Below are 20,000 nucleotides of genomic sequence, written 5' to 3' on the forward strand. Positions count from 1 at the left end.
ACTCCTCTATTGAGCCGTATATATGAGAGAAACGCTTCACAAACAAGAACAAATGTAGGGCGGGGCTTGAGTGTGTCTGAGGGGAATTGATTGGATGGTGGTGGTTTGCTATTGGTGGATCTCATGTGAGTGACAGGTGGCCCCGCCCTCATCATCAGAGAACAGATGTCGCTGTGAGAGGGATGGGAAGTTATTTAAAAATGTAGTTGTGTGTGTGTGTGTGTGGGTGATACAGACAGAGAGCAGCATCAATCACAGCTTCAGTGCTGCTTTGGGACCTATTAGAGCAAAAGAGCAGAGAAAGACTCTAGAGAAATATACGTGTGTGTGTGTGTGTGTGTGTGTGTGTGTGTGTGTGTGTGTGTGTGTGTGTGTGTGTGTGTGTGTGTGTGTGTGTGTGTGTGTGTGTGTGTGTGTGTGTGTGTGTGTAAAATACAGAAACGAGCTGACTTGGATGGTGTTAATTCCCAGAACTGACTGACTCTGGTGTTCAGTGCAAGAGTGTGAAATGCATCATGGGATTTATCTTTGCTTTGGCAAGTCTTTTCTGCTATTAGGCCGCATTACTCTTCAACTCATCTGGACAGCCTTCTGGCTCATTACTGCCAAAATAATCACAACTCTAGGCCTGAGTCTGCAGACAACAGTTTATACACATCATTATTGTGTTAATAATCCTGATATAGACTTCATCTGTTCTCTGATGATGAGGGCGGGGCCACCTGTCACTCACACGAGATCCACCAATAGCAAACCACCACCATCCAATCAATTCCCCTCAGACACACTCAAGCCCCGCCCTACATTTGTTCTTGTTTGAGAAGCGTTTCTCTCAGATATACGGCACACTAGAGGAGAAAAGACCAGTGTGACTTCAGTGACAGATGCACTTTTATGATGGATAGATGCACTATTATGATGGACGGATGCACTTTTATGATGGATAGATGCACTTTTATGATGGATAGATGCACTATTATGATGGACGGATGCACTTTTATGATGGATAGATGCACTATTATGATGGACGGATGCACTTTTATGATGGATAGATGCACTATTATGATGGACGGATGCACTTTTATGATGGATAGATGCACTTTTATGATGGATAGATGCACTATTATGATGGACGGATGCACTTTTATGATGGATGGATGCACTTTTATAATGGACGGATGCACTTTAATGATGGATAGATGCACTTTTATGATGAATGGATGCACTTTTATGATGGATGGATGCGCTTTTATGATGGATAGATGCACTTTTATGATGGATAGATGCACTTTTATGATGGACAGATGCACTTTTATAATGGATAGATGCACTTTTATGATGGATAGATGCACTATTATGATGGACAGATGCACTTTTATAATGGATGGATGCACTATTATGATGGACGGATGCACTTTTATGATGGATAGATGCACTTTTATAATGGATAGATGCACTATTATGATGGATAGATGCACTATTATGATGGACGGATGCACTTTTATGATGGATAGATGCACTTTTATGATGAATGGATGCACTTTTATGAAGGATAGATGCACTTTTATGATGGATAGATGCACTATTATGATGGATAGATGCACTTTTATGATGGATAGATGCACTATTATGATGGACAGATGCACTTTTATAATGGATGGATGCACTATTATGATGGACGGATGCACTTTTATGATGGATAGATGCACTTTTATGATGGATGGATGCACTTTTATGATGGATAGAAGCACTTTTATGATGGACAGATGCACTTTTATGATGGATGGATGCACTTTTATGATGGATAGATACACTTTTATAATGGATAGATGCACTTTTATGATGGATGGATGCACTTTTATGATGGATAGAAGCACTTTTATGATGGACAGATGCACTTTTATGATGGATGGATGCACTTTTATGATGGATAGATACAGTTTTATAATGGATAGATGCACTTTTATGATGGATGGATGCACTTTTATGATGGACAGATGCACTTTTATGATGGATAGATCCACTTTTATAATGAATAGATGCTCTTTTTGGGCTTCAAAATCTCAACCCCATTCACTCCCATTATAAAGCTTGGAAGAGCCAGGATATTTTATAATATAACTGTGATTGTGTTCGGCTAATAGTCATACACGTCTGGGATGGCTTGAGCGAGTGTAAATCATGGGATAATCTTCATTTTGGGGTGAACTATCCCTTTAAACACAGTCGGTTATGTCTTATGTGAACATAAACAGTCACGTGTATCAGTGTATTAGATCTGTGCGTTCACTCTTAAAGTGACAGTAGCCTAATGATAATAAAGATTCTCTATCTGGCAGATTCTGCCAGATTCTCTATCTGGCAACTGCTCATTTGAATCACACTCAATCACTGTCACTCACCCTGCTAAAATCCATGTTGTAGTTATTTATCGTCCTCCAGGTCAACTGGGTAACTTCCTGGAGGAATTGGATATGTTACTCTCTCACTTCCCTGAGGATGGCACTCCTCTGGTACTGCTCGGTGACTTCAACATTCACCTTGATAAACCCCAGGCTGCAGACTTCACCACTCTTCTGACCTCATTTGATCTTAAGCGAGTATCTACTACAGCTACTCATAAATCAGGTAACCATCTTGATCTTATCTACACACGCTACTGCTCCACAGACGTCACTTTAGTTACTCCTTTACACACCTCAGATCACTTTCTCATCACTCTTAACCTCCTACTAACTCCTAACACAACACACACTCCTCCGCTGATTACCTTTCGGCGTAATCTACGCTCACTCTCTCCCTCCCGTCTATCCACTATGGTTTCCTCCTCACTCCCTCCACCTGCTCAGTTCTCAGCACTGGACACTAACAGTGCTACTGACACTCTTTGCTCCACTCTAACATCCTGCTTAGACAACCTCTGTCCCCTTACATCCAGGCCAGCCCGCACCACTCCCTCTGCCCCCTGGCTGTCTGATGTTCTCCGCGAACATCGCTCTGGGCTCCGGGCGGCAGAGAGGAAGTGGCGAAAAACTAAAAACACTACTGACCTAACCCTGTATCAGTCTATTCTCGCTTCTTTCTCTAGTAACGTCTCCACTGCTAAAACTACATACTATCACAACAAAATACACAACTGCTCTGACTCTCGTGCACTCTTCAGAACGTTCTCTTCGCTCCTCTGTCCTCCTCCCCCCCCTCCTTCATCAACTCTTACAGCGGATGACTTTGCATCATTTTTCACACAAAAAACCTCCTCCATCAGCAGCCAATTCTCCGCACCACAAACCGACACGCACATCTCAACAACCATAACACATACACTCCCCTCCTTTTCTCTGCTCTCTGAAGCTGAAGTCTCCAAACTCATCCTTTCCAACCACCCCACTACCTGTCCGCTTGACCCTATCCCCACTCACCTCCTTCAGGCCATTTCTTCTTCTGTTACTCCTGCACTCACTCACATTGTCAACACCTCTCTTCACACCGGGACTTTCCCCACAGCATTTAAGCAGGCTCGGGTAACCCCACTGCTTAAGAAACACTCTATGAACCCAGCACTTTTAGAAAACTACAGACCGGTATCCCTTCTGCCTTTCATTGCAAAGACACTCGAGCGAGTTGTTTTTAACCAGCTCTCTACGTTTCTTGAACAGAACAACCTCCTGGATATCAACCAATCAGGCTTCAAAAGCGGCCACTCAACTGAGACTGCCCTGCTCTCGGTTACGGAGGCACTGAGGCAGGCAAGAGCGGCTTCCAGATCCACAGTACTTATCTTACTGGATTTGTCTGCTGCTTTTGACACAGTTAACCACCAGATCCTCCTGTCAACTCTCATGAAGATGGGCATCTCAGGAACTGCTCTCCAGTGGCTCAAGTCTTACCTCTCAGGTAGGTCCTTCAGGGTGTCATGGAGAGGTGAAGTGTCTAAGTCACATCATCTAGCTACTGGAGTTCCCCAGGGCTCAGTGCTTGGACCACTTCTCTTCTCCATCTACATGTCATCACTGGGATCGGTCATTCAGAAACATGGCTTTTCCTATCACTGCTATGCAGACGACACTCAACTCTACTTCTCATTTCAACCAGATGATCCATCGGTTGGTGTTCGTATCGCTGCCTGCCTAACAGACATTTCTGCCTGGATGAAGGAACATCACCTGCAACTCAACCTTGCAAAGACAGAACTGCTTGTGGTCTCAGCCAACCCAGCACTTCATCACAATCTCTCCATTCAGCTAGGATCATCAACCATAACTCCGTCCAGGACAGCCAGGAATCTTGGAGTTGTGATCGATGATCAGCTAAAATTCACTGACCACATTACTGCAACAACCCGGTCCTGCAGACTTGCATTATACAACATTAGGAAGATTAGAGCCTTCCTATCAGAGCAGACCACACAACTCTTGGTCCAAGCTCTTGTTCTCTCCAGACTGGACTACTGTAATGCTTTTCTAGCAGGCCTTCCGGCATGCACTATCAAACCCTTGCAACTGATCCAGAATGCAGCGGCGAGGGTGATCTTTAACGAGCCGAAGAGAGCGCACGTCACGCCTCTCTTCATCAGACTCCACTGGCTACCAATAGCCGCTCGCATCAAATTCAAGGCACTGGTACTCGCCTTCAAAGCAACCACTGGCTCTGCACCAATTTACCTTAACTCGCTTGTTCAGACATACACACCCTCCAGGAGTTTGCGTTCTACCAGTGAACGACGCCTTGTGGTGCCATACCAGAGAGGCATGAAATCACTGTCACGGACCTTTTCCTGGACTGCCCCCACCTGGTGGAATAACCTGCCTATCTCAATTCCAGCAGCCGAGTCTGTAGCCATTTTCAAAAAACATCTAAAGACGCATCTCTTCCAGCAGCACCTGACCAATCAAGAATAGCACTTAACATTCTATTCATTTTTCTGTCTGTCTAATTTATTTAAAAAAAAAAAAAAAAAAAAAAAATCCTGTGTGTTCTGTGTTAGATTAACTGAGACTTGTTACAGCACTTGCATACTGTAGCCTCTGACTGTTGTAGTTGCTTCTATTGCTCTCATTTGTAAGTCGCTTTGGATAAAAGCGTCTGCTAAATGACTAAATGTAAATGTAAATGTAAAACAACAAAAAGAAAACTGAATAACTTTAGTAACTTTAACAGGAATCAATGTATATTTAATTCACACAGTGACAACTGTAGAGTTTTAGTTTTACATTTGGTTATTCAAGTATGGGCTAAATTGTATATTTCATTTGTAAGCTTTCTCTATTGTATTTGTGCTATTGTTTGTAAATGTATTTTCTGTTTTCTCTGAAAGAACAAAGATAAAGGGATAAAGGGGTTGGGGGTAATTTGGGGGTTTTAAGAACGCACTGACTTTACAGAGATTTGCTGAAGGCCCGCAGATCAACCATCCAGACCCGCTTGGGCCAGCCAGAAGCCTGAGCCGGGGTGTGTTTGGGCTGATGTGTTGCTCTGATCATGAGGAGGAACATGACTAAAGTCCATGGGATCAAACCCTATCAAAGCAAATAGATGCCAAACGCAGGCGGTCCCGGCAGAAGCAGCACAAACAGACCTGTGTTTGTCTAACGCCTGGCTGATGTCAGAACAGTTGGTTTAAATTTAGTCGGCTAACAATGAGTGGTTTGTCTGCCCTCAGCCCTTGTGATGAGTAAAAATATCCATTGAAAATTGAGCTAGCAAACACAAAAATATGAAGCAACCAGGGAAAGCATAAACTGCTCAAATGTAAATGCGATGCAAGTCCCTTTGGATAAAAGCACCTGCCAGATCCATCAAATGTAAAGATCGGATCTGAAGTGCTGGTGTGTCTGGTTCAGGTGTTGTTCTGATATAATTGAGTTCATGCGGTCTTTATTTTCTTGTGGGTGAGTTTCCACTTCTCTGAGCCGAGGGCTCTCAAAATCAATCCCGTCTCCTGAGGCCCGCAGCCAGCGCTGATCACCATCATCAACATAATTAGCCTTCATTTCACACACACATCATAAGAGAGCAATTACTCCGGCTGCCATTTCAAGATGAGTTTCACAGGTCTGATCGGGGAGGGTTTCATTCCTCTGACTGAACCCCGACTGATTAAACTCAGAGTTTAGACGCAGTTAGCCAAGTTAAGATAAAGCGCTGGAGTACCAAAACAATAGAGTTGGGTAATCGGTTTCATTTAAATCACGAAAACTCATGTCATTATTCACTCCTGCTGGGCCAAACGCGCATTACTTTCTTTGGCCAAAGAAAAAACATGCTTTTTACTCTCTGGCCCTCGGATTTCGATCGGATCTGAGCGGCTCTGAGACGCTTGTCCACTTCCAGAGGGAGTTAAACGCATTGCTGTCATAGAGTGTGTGAGAGTGTGTGTGTGAGAGTGTGTGTGAGTGTGTGAGTGAGTGTGTGTGTGTGTGTGAGTGTGTGTGAGAGTCTGTGAGAGAGTATGTGTGAGGGTGTGTGTGTGTGTGAGAGAGTGTGTGCGTGTGTGAGAGAGTGTGTGAGATTGTGCGTGTGAGAGTGTGTGAGAGTGTGTGTGTGAGAGTCTGTGAGAGAGTGTGTGTGAGGGTGTGTGAGAGTGTGTGTGAGAGTCTGTGAGAGAGTATGTGTGAGGGTGTGTGTGTGTGTGAGAGAGTGTGTGCGTGTGTGAGAGAGTGTGTGAGATTGTGCGTGTGAGAGTGTGTGTGTGTGTGTGTGTGTGTGTGTGTGTGGACTGGTAATCATCACGTTATGGGGACAAAATGTCCCCACAAAGATAGCAATATCCGAAATCCTCATCCTTGTGGGGACATTTTTAGGTCCCCATGAGGAAAACATCTTATAAATCAGACTAAGCGATGTTTTTTGAAAATGTAAAATTGCAGAATGTCTCCTGTGAGGGTTAGGTTTAGGGGCAGGGGCAGTGTAGGGGGATAGAATATACGGTATGTACGGTATAAAAACCATTACGCCTATGGAAAGTCCCCATAAAAGATGAAAACACTACATGTGTGAGAGAGTGTGTGTGAGGGTGTGTGTGTGTGTGAGAGAGTGTGTGCGTGTGTGAGAGTGTGAGATTGTGCGTGTGTGTGTGAGAGTGTGTGTCTGAGAGTGTGTGAGAGTGTGTGTGTGTGTGTGTGAGAGAGAGAGTGTGTGTGAGAGAGTGTGTGTGTGTGTGTGTGTGTGTGAGAGTGTGTGAGTGTGTGTGAGAGAGTGTGTGTGAGAGTGTGTGTGTGAGAGTGTGTGTGTGAGAGTGTGTGTGAGAGAGTGTGTGAGAGAGTGTGTGTGAGAGAGTGTGTGTGAGAGAGTGTGTGTGTGAGAGTGTGTGAGAGAGTGTGTGTGAGAGAGTGTGTGTGAGTGTGTGTGTGTGTGAGAGTGTGTGTGAGAGTGTGTGAGATTAAACACCAGGTAGTTTAAGTGGAAGATGAAGCTTGGAGGGTTTAAAAGCAGAAACTTGAAGATTATAATTCATACAAACACACTCATTACTATGTTAAAGGCACAGTGTGTAATTTTTCGTCATGGGATTTGGCATATTATATTGTATATGGTTTTAATATATTGTAAAGCATCTTGGTGCAATAACATTTAAAGGGTTAGTTCACCCAAAAATGTAAATTCTGTCATTAATTCCTCAGCCTCATGTGGTTGGACACCCGTCAGACCTCCGTTCATCTTCAGACACAAATGAAGATATTTTAGTGTAAAGCTGATGCTGAGAAAGGCTTCAGATAGGCCTCCATTGGCATTCAGTACATTTACACTTCCAAGACCCATAAAAGGCACTAAAAACGTCATTACAAAGTCCATCTCACCACAGTGACTCTACAATAATTTTACGATGCGGCGACAATAGTTTTTGTGCGCAAAAAAAATCTAAATAACACCTTTATCCAGCTTGTTCTTGTCTTCCGTGTGTGTCTCCACGACGCATGCGTGAGAATATGAGCAGATCCGGCGTTCGGACACATGACCCAGAAGAGATTTGTTCACGAGCAGAGGAAGACGTGCGTATCTCAGCTGTTGAATTCTACATTGATGGTGCTTTAGGTCTCGGCGTAGTTCTCAAAATCGGGCTAAAGTGGCATTTCATGGATTCCCGAACGCCGGATCTGCTCATATTCTCGCGCATGCGTCGTGGAGACACACACGGAAGACAAGAACAAGCTGGATAAAGGCGTTATTTAGATTTTTTTTTGCGCACAAAAACTATTGTCGTCGCATCGTAAGATTATTGTAGAGTCACTGTGGTGAGATGGACTTTGTAACGATGTTTTTAGTGCCTTTTATGGGTCTTGTGAGTGTAAATGTACTGAATGCCAATGGAGGCCGATCTGAAGCCTTTCTCAGCATCAGCTTTACACTAAAATATCTTCATTTGTGTCTGAAGATGAACGGAGGTCTGACGGGTGTCCAACCACATGAGGCTGAGGAATTAATGACAGAATTTTCATTTTTGGGTGAACTAACCCTTTAAATATATTATACATATTAGTGCTGTCAATCAATAAAATTGCAATTTCTGCAATTAATCGCAATTCATTTTAATATAGTTTAATATAGTTTAGTTTTTTATATTGTAACAATTTCACAGTCACTCTCCAAATTAATGTAGAAACAACTTAAATAATATTTGGCATCTCTTCTATGTAACATGAATGCAAAAGTGATTGTGTTATCGAGAAAGCTGAGGTTCTAATCTTTCCACATATGTCTAGTTTTGTGCTGCACAACTTATAGATTTGGTATTTGAACGTATACAGACGGACTCTTTCCCTTCCACTGTCACACAAAGCAGCCATTTTGTAATCAACATTGTGCCGCAAACACAGTGACTTTGCAACTGCATGTCAACTTATAACCCGGACCCTAACCTAACAGTCCACTAGTACTCTAATGAGAGCCGGTTGACATGTTACTTAAAGTTAGTATGATGTCTACCAGCCTTTGATTTATGAGAAGTTTTGTTTTTGATATGTTAGAAAAACTTAATTGTGCAATAAATTCAGGACTGGCTCTTATTGAGTCCCTCCATGAAGCTCCTCAGGTGGAGACTAATGTGAACCCTATGAGGAGACAGAGCCGCTTCAAACGGACCAAATCACTTCTCATCCCACGGGAAGATGTGAAATATCTCTTCCATTAGCACCTCCACAGGTCATCGCCCTGGAGACCCCGCAGCTTTATAAGGGTTGACGGGTACTCTGGTGACAGAGGGAGACACACACACACACACACACTCACCGATGAAGCCCAGCTGGGAGAACTCCAGGATCATCCACTCCTCGGACGGCTGCTGTAGGGCGAAGTTCTTCATCGTGGTGAAGTAATTCGGCCGTGCGACAATATCATCCTCTAGCTGAGAGAGAGAGAGAGAGAGAGAGAGAGAGAGAGAGAGAGAGAGAGAGAGAGAAGAGCTGCATATCTGCATATAATCCTGATGAGTTCAATTCTTTTTGAGGCTATCTAAAGGCTAAACGCTTTAAAGGTGAAGCGTGTCATCTTTACAGAAGTTAATACACTTTCTTTTATCCCAGCTTAAAGCGGACAACACTGTACAGCGCGGGAAATGAAATCAAAGTGAAGAGAAGAAATGAAATCAAAGAGTTTTAAATGTTTCCAGGATTTGTATTGGCTGATACATGAGGAGGTGAGATTAGAACACACAGGGCTCTATCACACACACCAGACGCAGCGCGAGTGTGTTCTGCGAGTGTGTGTTCTGCGAGTGTGTTCTGCGAGTGTGTTCTGCGAGTGTGTTCTGCGAGTGTGTTCTGCGAGTGTGTTCTGCGAGTGTCAGCCGGACTCAGGCCTCATGTTCACGTCCAGCTCCTCGTGTTTGAATATCAGATGCTCTGCTCACTCATGAGTGTCTGGTCTGAACTCCAGGTGTGATCAGGAGCATTGCTGGAGCTGCTATTGGAGGAGCTGAAAACCACTGACCAACACACACCTGCTCTAAAGACACACACACACACACACACACACACACACACACACACACACACACACACACACACACACACACACACACACACACACACACACACACACACACACACACACACACACACACACACACACACACACACACACACACACACACACACACACACACACACACCAGGTGTGATCAGGAGCATTGCTGGAGCTGCTATTGGAGGAGCTGAAAACCACTGACCACTGACCAACACACACCTGCTCTAAAGACACACACACACACACACACACACACACACACACACACACACACACACACACACACACACACACACACACACACACCTGCTCTAAAGACACACACACACACACACACACACACACACACCTGCTCTAAAGACACACACACACACACACACACACACACACACCTGCTCTAAAGACACACACACACACACACACACCTGCTCTAAAGACACACACACACACACACACCTGCTCTAAAGACACACACACACACACACACACACACACACACACACACACACACACACACACACACACACACACACACACACACACACACACACACACACACACACCTGCTCTAAAGACACACACACACACACTCTGATTATTACACACACAGGGACGCACAGCAGCACACACACACACACACACACACACACACACACACACACACACACACACACACACACACACACACACACACACAGGGACGTGATCACGTGAAGAACACATGATCCTTCTTCCATTGCTCTGTGGTTCAGTTCTGATGCTCACGGGCCACTGTTGGTGTTTTCCATATCGCCATTCGACTCAAAGCCCTACTTCTGACTTATTCACCCAGAAATGGCCAAATTCAATGCTGTTGCATCATGTGTGTGTGAACTCTGTGTTTCAGTAATGCTCTGCGCTCTCTTCTTCAAACGCTGATGTCGGGGGAGTGTAATGCGAAAAACAAACTCAAAGTGGATTCGGCTTTTTTGCTCATTTCTAAGAAAAGCCGCCGTCACACACATCAGTGTCAAAGAACACACTGTAAAGTGAGCGGGGGAAAGCAGGCACGATTTGTGTTGGTTTTAAACGCATTAAAAAAAAAGAACATAGTGCAAAAGTACAGCTCAAAGATCAGCGCATCTCTATAAGAGCTTCCCATTCCCACTGTTATAAACTGTCAGGGTGTATTCAGACCGACTGACAGTACATTATCACTTCTTTACTGCCTCGATGCATGCAGTCATTCCCAGCTCATACACACTTCACACACACACACACACCCGACACACGTCCTGTTCAGAAGAGATTACCTGTACGTAATAGGTTCCTTTAGTCTGGGCGTACATCATCAGGAAGCAGTAATCCAGGTTCTGCTTCGTTCTCCACCTGCACAAACAATAGCACACGCTTCATGAAGCCACACACACACACACACACACACACACACACACACACACACACACACACACACACACACACACACACACACACACACACACACACACACACACACACACACACACACACACACACACACACACACACAGCTGAAGCTGCAGTGTGTCCAGTGCTCAGTGAACACAGGTGCACTTCTAAAGATTAAAGCTCCAAACAAAAAGAGTCGGTGTGAGTTTGTTTGCTCTATTCCAAGTGTTCCCTTTGATAGTTTTGTGTGAGGATCAGATTATTTACTGAAAACCGCTCCGGCATCTCCATCGAGACGCACCAGGACTGATGTTGATGAGTACTGATGTGTGACATTGGATGTTTTTAGGAGGTACAAGTTAAGAATGAATTTAATTTGCCTTTTATTTACTAAAAGAAACTGTTCCTTTAACAATTTCAAAACAAGACGTCATGAAGCTTCGAAGCGTTATGAATCAGTGAGTCGAATCATGATTCGGATCACGTGTCAAACCGCCAAACTGCTGAAATTTGGCGATTCAAACTGCTGAATCGACTCACTGATTCATAACGCTCTGAACCGCTGATTCGACTCATTGATTCATAACGCTCTGAACCACTGAATCGACTCACTGATTCATAACGCTTCGAAGCTTCATGAGGCCGTGTTTTGAAATCGTCATCACTATATAAGTCGTTATATAGGTTTTTTTTTGCGCACAAAAACTATTCTCGTCTCTTCATAAAGTTATTGTAGAGCCGCTGTAGTGAGATGGACTTTGTAACTTTAGTCTTTAGTGTCTTTTAAGGGTCTTGAGAGTGTAAAGTTGAGCCAATGGAGGCCTTTCAGAGCATCAGATTTACACTAAAATATCTTCATTTGTGTCTGAAGATGAACGGAGGTCTGACGGGTGTCCAACCACATGAGGCTCAGTCATTAATGACACAATTTACATTTTTGGATGAACTAACCCTTTAAGTGAAGTCAAGAAAGACTGTCAATTTTTTACTAAAACATGTTTTTTTTTTCAGGAAATATTTTTTAATTTCAACTTAAAATGTCAGGAGATACATTGTTGACGTTACTGTTAAAAATGCACTTCCAGTAAAGTGAGTGTTGGCATCATTTCTATGTTGAGGCGACAGGGGTGTTGTCGGCAACTGCTGAACGTAACTAATAAAGTAACTTGTAATCTAACTTAGTTACTTTTAAAATCAAGTAATCTGTAAAGTAACTAAGTTACTTTTTAAAGTAGTAATCAGTAATCAGATCAAAGTAACTGTGGCAACACTGCTAATAAGTATGGTTGTGTTGACAGAGTTCAGTGATTTGGAGATGAGATTCATTCATGAAGTTGTGTGAGCAACACACGGTATCCGTGTTCGTCCGTGCACTTTGCTCAGCATGGTAATGCGATTAATATTTCTATGCGTGTTTAATGTGATTAAAATCTGCGTACGCCACCTAGTGTAATGCAACTATAGTTACTACGATTATGAGCTTAATCGCATTAGTTTGATCGAAGTATTGCGTTCACATGAGGTACAGTTTAATCGCAATATTGTCAAAATCCTATTATTATCGCATTATGAGGGAGCGTGTAAACGTAGTCATCGTTGGGTCTTTAGAATATAAAAGGTGTGTTTTAATCACTGGGTGTTTTCAAACAGGAATGGGGTGTTTTAACCACTTTACCTGATTTGATTGACAGATTGACAGAGTTGACAGTTCGCAAGCACCAGAGAGTGAATGTATGAGATCACTCGCAGCTTAATTCACCCGTCGCCGGGAGTTTGATTGACAGGCGATCTGACCAATCGTAATCTGCAGAATCCGCCATTTTGTCCGACAAAGCATTCAAGAGAATACGTAGATTAGTGGACTTGAACTTGAAAAACGCTGTGTACTGACGTCTTTCTGCGGTTGAAACAACTTCCTCCATGTTTATTTGATACTGTAAATCACCTAGAAGGAAGAAGTGATCGTTCACCAGCACATCAAAGAGCCAGAAAACGCTATTTATTTACCTATTTCCTTAAAAAATTACAATTTTAGAGTTGAGACTTTGTTTCGTATTAAAAGTCTTTGCTCTGCGATGTGTTTTTCACTGCGTGAGAACGTGTGTGTGTGTGTGTGTGTGTGAGAGCGCAGCTTGTCGGACATGGCAACGGTAACTAAAGGGGGCGGGTCTTTGAGAATGGGCAATTGTGCAAGAACGCGACTTATTTTTTACACTCTAAACAATCTTGGGTTATTTTTTCTACTCAAATCCTGGGTAGAAAACCGAGTGTGCCACACGAGTCCTGAAAGCTGAAGCCGCCGTGTCTCGATCGCCCCCTGGTGGCTGGTCCCAGTATAGCTCATAAACCCCGCCCTCTTCAGGTAATCTAATGGAAACTAAACAATCAAATCACACTTTAAATACATTTTTTTCCGAAGATAGTTTCTGTCATTTTAGGCAGTTCAAGTGTTCGTTCTTTAAATATGTTTGGTTTTAGTTAGTTATTTGATGCTATATAAACGGGGGTGTGACGTCATGATTGACAGCTGTGATTGACAGCTCGTCACTGAGGCACTAACTGACATTTTTCGGGAACTTCAGGAGGATATTGGAGCTATCACTAAATCCACCCCGGTTCTGTCCTATATTTACCCAGCCCTTGGGTTGTTTTTGACCCAGTGTTTTTTAGAGTGTATAAAAGATTGCTAGAAAAGATAATATAATGGTTTCATTGCTTGACTATAGCAGTGTTAAGAAATTAATGGGGAATGCCCCCAAAAGCCAAAATATGAGGGCAAAAATGCCCCTGAGTTATTGTTTTTAATATTTATGACATAGCAAGACAAACAAGAGTGATGTGTCTGAATATCAGCATGACTGCAAATCTGATATTGATTTTATAAAACAGTTTAATAAAGAAGTCAATATTAAATGACATTTTTGCCAATACTGTCTGTTTTTGCTCTATTTCACACCGTGGTATTCTGAACACGACATGAATCCAAATGTGAATGAATCAAGTGAGTCACTGACTCAGTGATCATTCATAAAGACACTGAGTGAATCAAGTGAGTCACTGACACAGTGATCATTCATAAAGACACTGAGTGAATCAAGTGAGTCACTGACTCAGTGATCCATTCAAAATGACACTGAGTGAATCAAGTGAGTCACTGACTCAGTGATCCAATCATAAAGACACTGAATGAATCAAGTGAGTCACTGACTCAGTGATCAAATCATAAAGACACTGAGTGAATCAAGTGAGTCACTGACACAGTGATCATTCATTAAGACACTGAATGAATCAAGTGAGTCACTGACTCAGTGATCCAATCATAAAGACACTGAATGAATCAAGTGAGTCACTGACTCAGTGATCCATTCAAAATGACACTGAATGAATCAAGTGAGTCACTGACTCAGTGATCCATTCATTAAGACACTGAATGAATCAAGTGAGTCACTGACTCAGTGATCCATTCATAAAGACACTGAATGAATCAATCAGCCGTTTGATCAAATCAGTTGAGTGAATGATTCAATGACTCACTCGTTTATTTTCAGAAGTAAAAGTATCACTGCATTTAATTTTTTTCATCATTTTATATTTCTTAGGTTAAAAATGAAGTATTTAGGACTTCCGGTTGGGCCTCGAAGGGATGTAGACGTGTCTAACTGAGCTCTCCCACATGAACCTTAAAATTCGTCAACAAGACACTTTTTTCGTTGTTTAAAGCCATACAGACACAGTGTGCATGGATAAAATGTGAGAATTTTTGTTTTTATTCTGTTAATCAAGTTTAGCCGCTTATAAATATGCCAGACCTGAGGAAGGCTGCTAAAGCTAACGAACCAGCGGAAAGCACGAGCTCGGGGCAGTCAGCTATATTACAAGCAATAAATTCATTAAGAAACGAACTGCTGGCGAAAATGGATGAGAAAGCAGAGATGCAAAATGAAGAAATACGCAAGCAAATCGGTGGTTTGAGAGACGAGCTGAAGGGTGCAATCGATCAGGTTAACATCAAAGCTAACGCGCTTGAAGAGCGCACCGCAGGCTTGGAAACTGCAGCTAACACTCACTCAGATGCTATCGCTAATCTTGAGCAACAGGTGGCTGAACTGAAAAAAGAGGTGGTGAGTTTGGCGGCAAAGGCTGAGGATTTGGAAGCGAGATCACGGAGATGTAATTTACGCATCTTTGGGGTTAAAGAAGGACGAGAGGCAGGCGTTTCAGCGAGCACCTTCGTTGCAAAACTTTTACAAAAAGTGATTGGCCTGGACGAACCGCCCGTTATCGACAGGGCTCACCGTACTTTGCAGCAAGCCCCGGGAAATGGGCAGCCACCGAGAGCTTTTGTCGTCAAGTGCCACTACTATCAAGAGAAGGAAAGCATTCTACGAAAGGCTGCTACATCTCCACAACTTGTATCTGAAAATGGCGACACTATCAGAGTGTTCCCTGATTACACGCAGAATGTGGCGCGAAGCAGAGCGGCTTTCGGACAGGTGAGACAGTTATTACGGCAATGCGAGGGGATCAAATACGGGCTGTTGTATCCTGCAAAACTGAGGATTACGACTCGGGACGGCCAGCAGAAGAGCTTTACTGACCCAGAGAAGGCGGTTACCTTCGTCAGGGGACTTATGAGTGATTAATATGGGAGGCTAAATACCATGGTAACGTCATATTTGGTGGGAGTATTGGAGTGAACCAATTGTGTTTGGGGATCAATATCGCTGCAGCGTAATGCCATGGGACATTGGATCAGTTCAGTGACATTGGACAGTGGGTGTACTGATGGCTAGTGTCATATGCAGACTGAGGCGTTTTTTCTTCTTTTCTCCATATGCAATTATTCATATGTCTGCTTGGTTTTTTCATGTTCCACTTAGAATCGTTTTCTAACATGCTGAATTCAAAATATTGATAACTAGAAATTGTTTTTCTTTTCTTTTTTCTCTCTTTTCCATGTACACAGGGATATTGAGTAATGGTTCTAAATAGTCTTGTTAATGTTATAGATGTTCATCTTAATGGTTATTATAAGGTTTATGTGGGGTCTCAGCTCCACTCGGTAAGTTTTATTTTCTTCTTTCTATGAAACTTCATAGTGGCTTGGGAGGTTGGGGGGGTGCAGTCTCTCATTTGGGGAGGGACCAGCAGGGATCTGTGTTGTTAATGGGTGATTTAAAAGTTTTCTTTTTACTCTGCAAAGTTTGCTCTTTTTTTGTCTTTGTGCTTTTGTTTTTTTTCCCTTTACCTTCTTTCTTTTTCTCAGAGTTGGAGATGAGTTTTCATAATAACATTGATTTGAACTTTTTCAGCCATGAGTCCGGCAGATGGAATGAATAGACCTGTGACTAAATTTGTGAGCTGGAACGTGAGGGGACTCAACCATCCTGTAAAGCGAAGTAAGGTGTTTTCACATTTAAACAAATTGAAAGCAGAGATAATTTTCCTACAGGAAACACACCTTCGCATAACAGACATTCCTAAATTAAAGAGAGGATGCGTATCACAGGTCTACCACTCTGAATTAAATTCTAAATTTCGTGGTACAGCCATCTTGATTGGCAAAAATGTGCAATTTATACAAACCAGTGCTATTAGTGATAAATGCGGGCGTTTTGTGATTGTTCAGGGCAGACTTTATAACGTACCGGTGGTCCTAGTTAGTGTGTATGCTCCAAATTGGGATAACCCAGACTTTTTTAAAGAACTGTTTGGCCATATACCAGAGCTGGGCACACACCATCTGATTCTGGGAGGAGACTTTAATACAGTTCTTAAACCTTCTCTAGACCGTTCCAAAGTATTTACAGCCCCTCCTTCCCCCTCTAAATCTGCAACTATTATAAATGCTTTTTGCGGTTCTAGTGGTGTAGTAGATCCATGGAGATTTAAGAATCCTACGTTAAAGGAGTTTTCCTTCTTCTCCGCTGTCCATCAAACATATTCAAGAATAGATTTCTTTTTGCTGGATCAAAAAATGCTCTCATCAATTAAGTCTTGCAGTTATGAAAGCATTGTTATTTCTGACCACTCTCCTGTCACTATGGAGCTTTGGCTCCAGGTTAGAAGGCCAATTCAATGTAATTGGCGATTTAATACATCTTTGTTGTCTGATGAAACATTTGTGGACTTTATTTCAACACAGATTGATTTCTTTATTGAAACTAACCAGCTGCCAGACACCGATATTTTAATACTTTGGGAAACTCTTAAAGCATATATTAGGGGTCAAATAATAGAATACACCGCCCGTCTTAATAGAAGCAGGTCTAGACGTTACAATGAGTTGATCAATCTAATCCGCGATGTTGACCAGCAACACTCCTCTGCCCCTACAGCTGACCTCCGCAAAAAAAGAATAGCATTACAAACGGAATTTGATCTTCTTACCTCCATGGAAGCAGGAGAGAAATTTCTGAAATCTAGACACAACTTTTACGAACATGGAGAGCGGGCAAGTAGGTTACTCTCTCACCAGCTGCGTCAATATTCTGCTGCCAATTTTATTACAAAAATACAAACTGCGGATGGAGAAGTTAAGCTTGACACCAAAGACATTAATGAGCAATTCAGATTATTTTATTCATCCCTATATTCTTCAGACAATCCTAGTGATCATGTATTTCTTGACAATGTAACTCTCCCGACTATAGCTGAGGAGGATAAGGCCATCCTTGAGCAGCCTATATTTGAAACTGAGATTAGTCAAGCAATTAGATCCATGAAAACTAGAAAGGCACCAGGCCCAGATGGGTATCCAATTGAGTTTTATAAGGCTTTTGCTTCTAAATTGATACCTTTACTGTGCCTCGTCTACAATGAATCACTCAAACAAGAGAAGCTGCCTACATCTATGACCCAAGCCACAATATCTGTGCTTCCCAAAAAGGGCAAAGACCCCACTAAATGCGAGTCTTATCGCCCGATCAGCCTACTCACATGTGATTATAAAATACTTACAAAGATTCTCTCCTTAAGATTGGAATCTATAGTACCAAAAATTGTGCATCCTGACCAGACAGGCTTTGTAAAGGGCAGGCAGTCTTTTCATAATTTACGTCGCCTCTTTAACATAATATACTCTAAACATTCGATTCACTCGCCAGAAATTGTGATCTCACTAGACGCGCATAAAGCTTTCGATCGAATTGAGTATGGACACCTTTTCAAAACTCTAAGCAAATTCGGCTTTGGTCCAGTCTTTGTTTCTTGGATTCGGACGTTGTATGCAGCACCCCAAGCTAGAGTGAGGACTAATAACTTTAATTCGCAATATTTCACTGTTCAGAGAGGGACACGACAGGGTTGTCCATTGTCCCCTCTTCTCTTTGATCTGGTCATTGAGCCACTTGCCGCGGCATTGCGATGTAATAACAATATACGGGGTATCACGAGGGGTGGCCTGGTTCATAAAGTGTCATTGTATGCTGATGATTTGCTGATGTTTATATCAGATCCGGAGACTTCAATCCCAGAATGCCTAGACACCATTTCTCAATTTGGTAAATCTTCTGGGTACAAGATTAACCTCACCAAAAGTGTTTTGTTCCCAATTAATGTTCTGGCTCGGAATCGATCCTTTGACTCATACCCATTCAGGACTACAGAGGGCCCCATGACATACCTGGGAGTAAGTGTCACAAGTAGATATAAGGACCTATACCAAAATAACTTCAAATCAACCTTAGGACAGATCAAGGAGAACCTTAATCGTTGGTCTACTCTGCCTCTGTCCCTGGCTGGACGTATTAATTCAATAAAGATGGTAACGTTACCTAAGATCTTGTATTTATTCCAAACAGTCCCAATTTTCATACCAAAATCATTCTTTAAGGAACTTGATGGGCACATCAGTACATTTGTATGGAACAAAACTATACCTCGCGTACGGAAAACAGTTCTCGAGAGACGTAAGGAGAATGCTGGACTAGCTCTACCAAATTTTTTATACTATTATTGGGCTGCAAACATTCACAAATTAGTAATATGGTATGGAGCTTCTATTGGTGGGAATAGTCCGAGTTGGTGTCTAATGGAACAACATTCATGCTCGCCCGTCTCTTTGGCCTCAATGTTGTGTGCTCCACTGCCAGTGGCAGTGGGTGCACATACGGACAATCCTATTGTAAGAGGCAGCTTACGCATATGGACCCAATTTCGCAAACATTTTGGTCACACACAAGCTTTGGTGTCTATGCCTCTGTCCTCAAACTTTCTTTTTAAGCCATCACTTATAGATACGGCCTTTCTCATTTGGGCTAGAAAAGGCATAAACAGTGTGGGAGATCTTTTTGTAGATGGCACGTTCGTTTCTTTTGACTATTTGGTTAATGAATTAAGTTTACCAAAAACACATTTTTTTAGGTATCTTCAGGTCCGTGATTTTGTCCGTTCCCAGTTTCAGTCATTTCCCTCAAAACCAAATATCGGCCCTCTTGATCATTGTCTGACGGTCAAGCCTCATCTCTCGGGTGGTGTCTCCCAGCTGTATACTGCTATTCAGGCCATGAAATGCCCATCTCTTCTGTCTCTTAAGGTACAGTGGGAGGACGACCTAAATACAGAATTGACGGATGAAATTTGGCAAAGAGCTATACATAAAATATACACATCGTCTATCTGTGTTAGGCACA

The 20,000-nt window shown here is 42.5% G+C and overlaps 1 protein-coding gene across 1 annotated transcript in view; it reads right to left on the reverse strand.

Annotated features, from left to right (window-relative positions):
• The window catches only part of mgat4b (alpha-1,3-mannosyl-glycoprotein 4-beta-N-acetylglucosaminyltransferase B), a 160,718-nt gene that overhangs the window by 26,184 nt on the left and 114,534 nt on the right, over nt 1-20,000 (reverse strand). The window contains exons 7-8 of the mRNA XM_079838942.1: nt 11,253-11,328; nt 9,226-9,340 (exon numbers count right to left, since the gene is read on the reverse strand). Of these exons, the coding sequence (XP_079695068.1) occupies nt 9,226-9,340; nt 11,253-11,328 (191 nt within the window). The remainder of the gene's footprint in view (nt 1-9,225; nt 9,341-11,252; nt 11,329-20,000) is intronic.

The sequence above is a fragment of the Gobio gobio genome (genome assembly GCF_949357685.1).
Source record: "Gobio gobio genome assembly, chromosome: 16".
NCBI lineage: Eukaryota > Metazoa > Chordata > Actinopteri > Cypriniformes > Gobionidae > Gobio > Gobio gobio.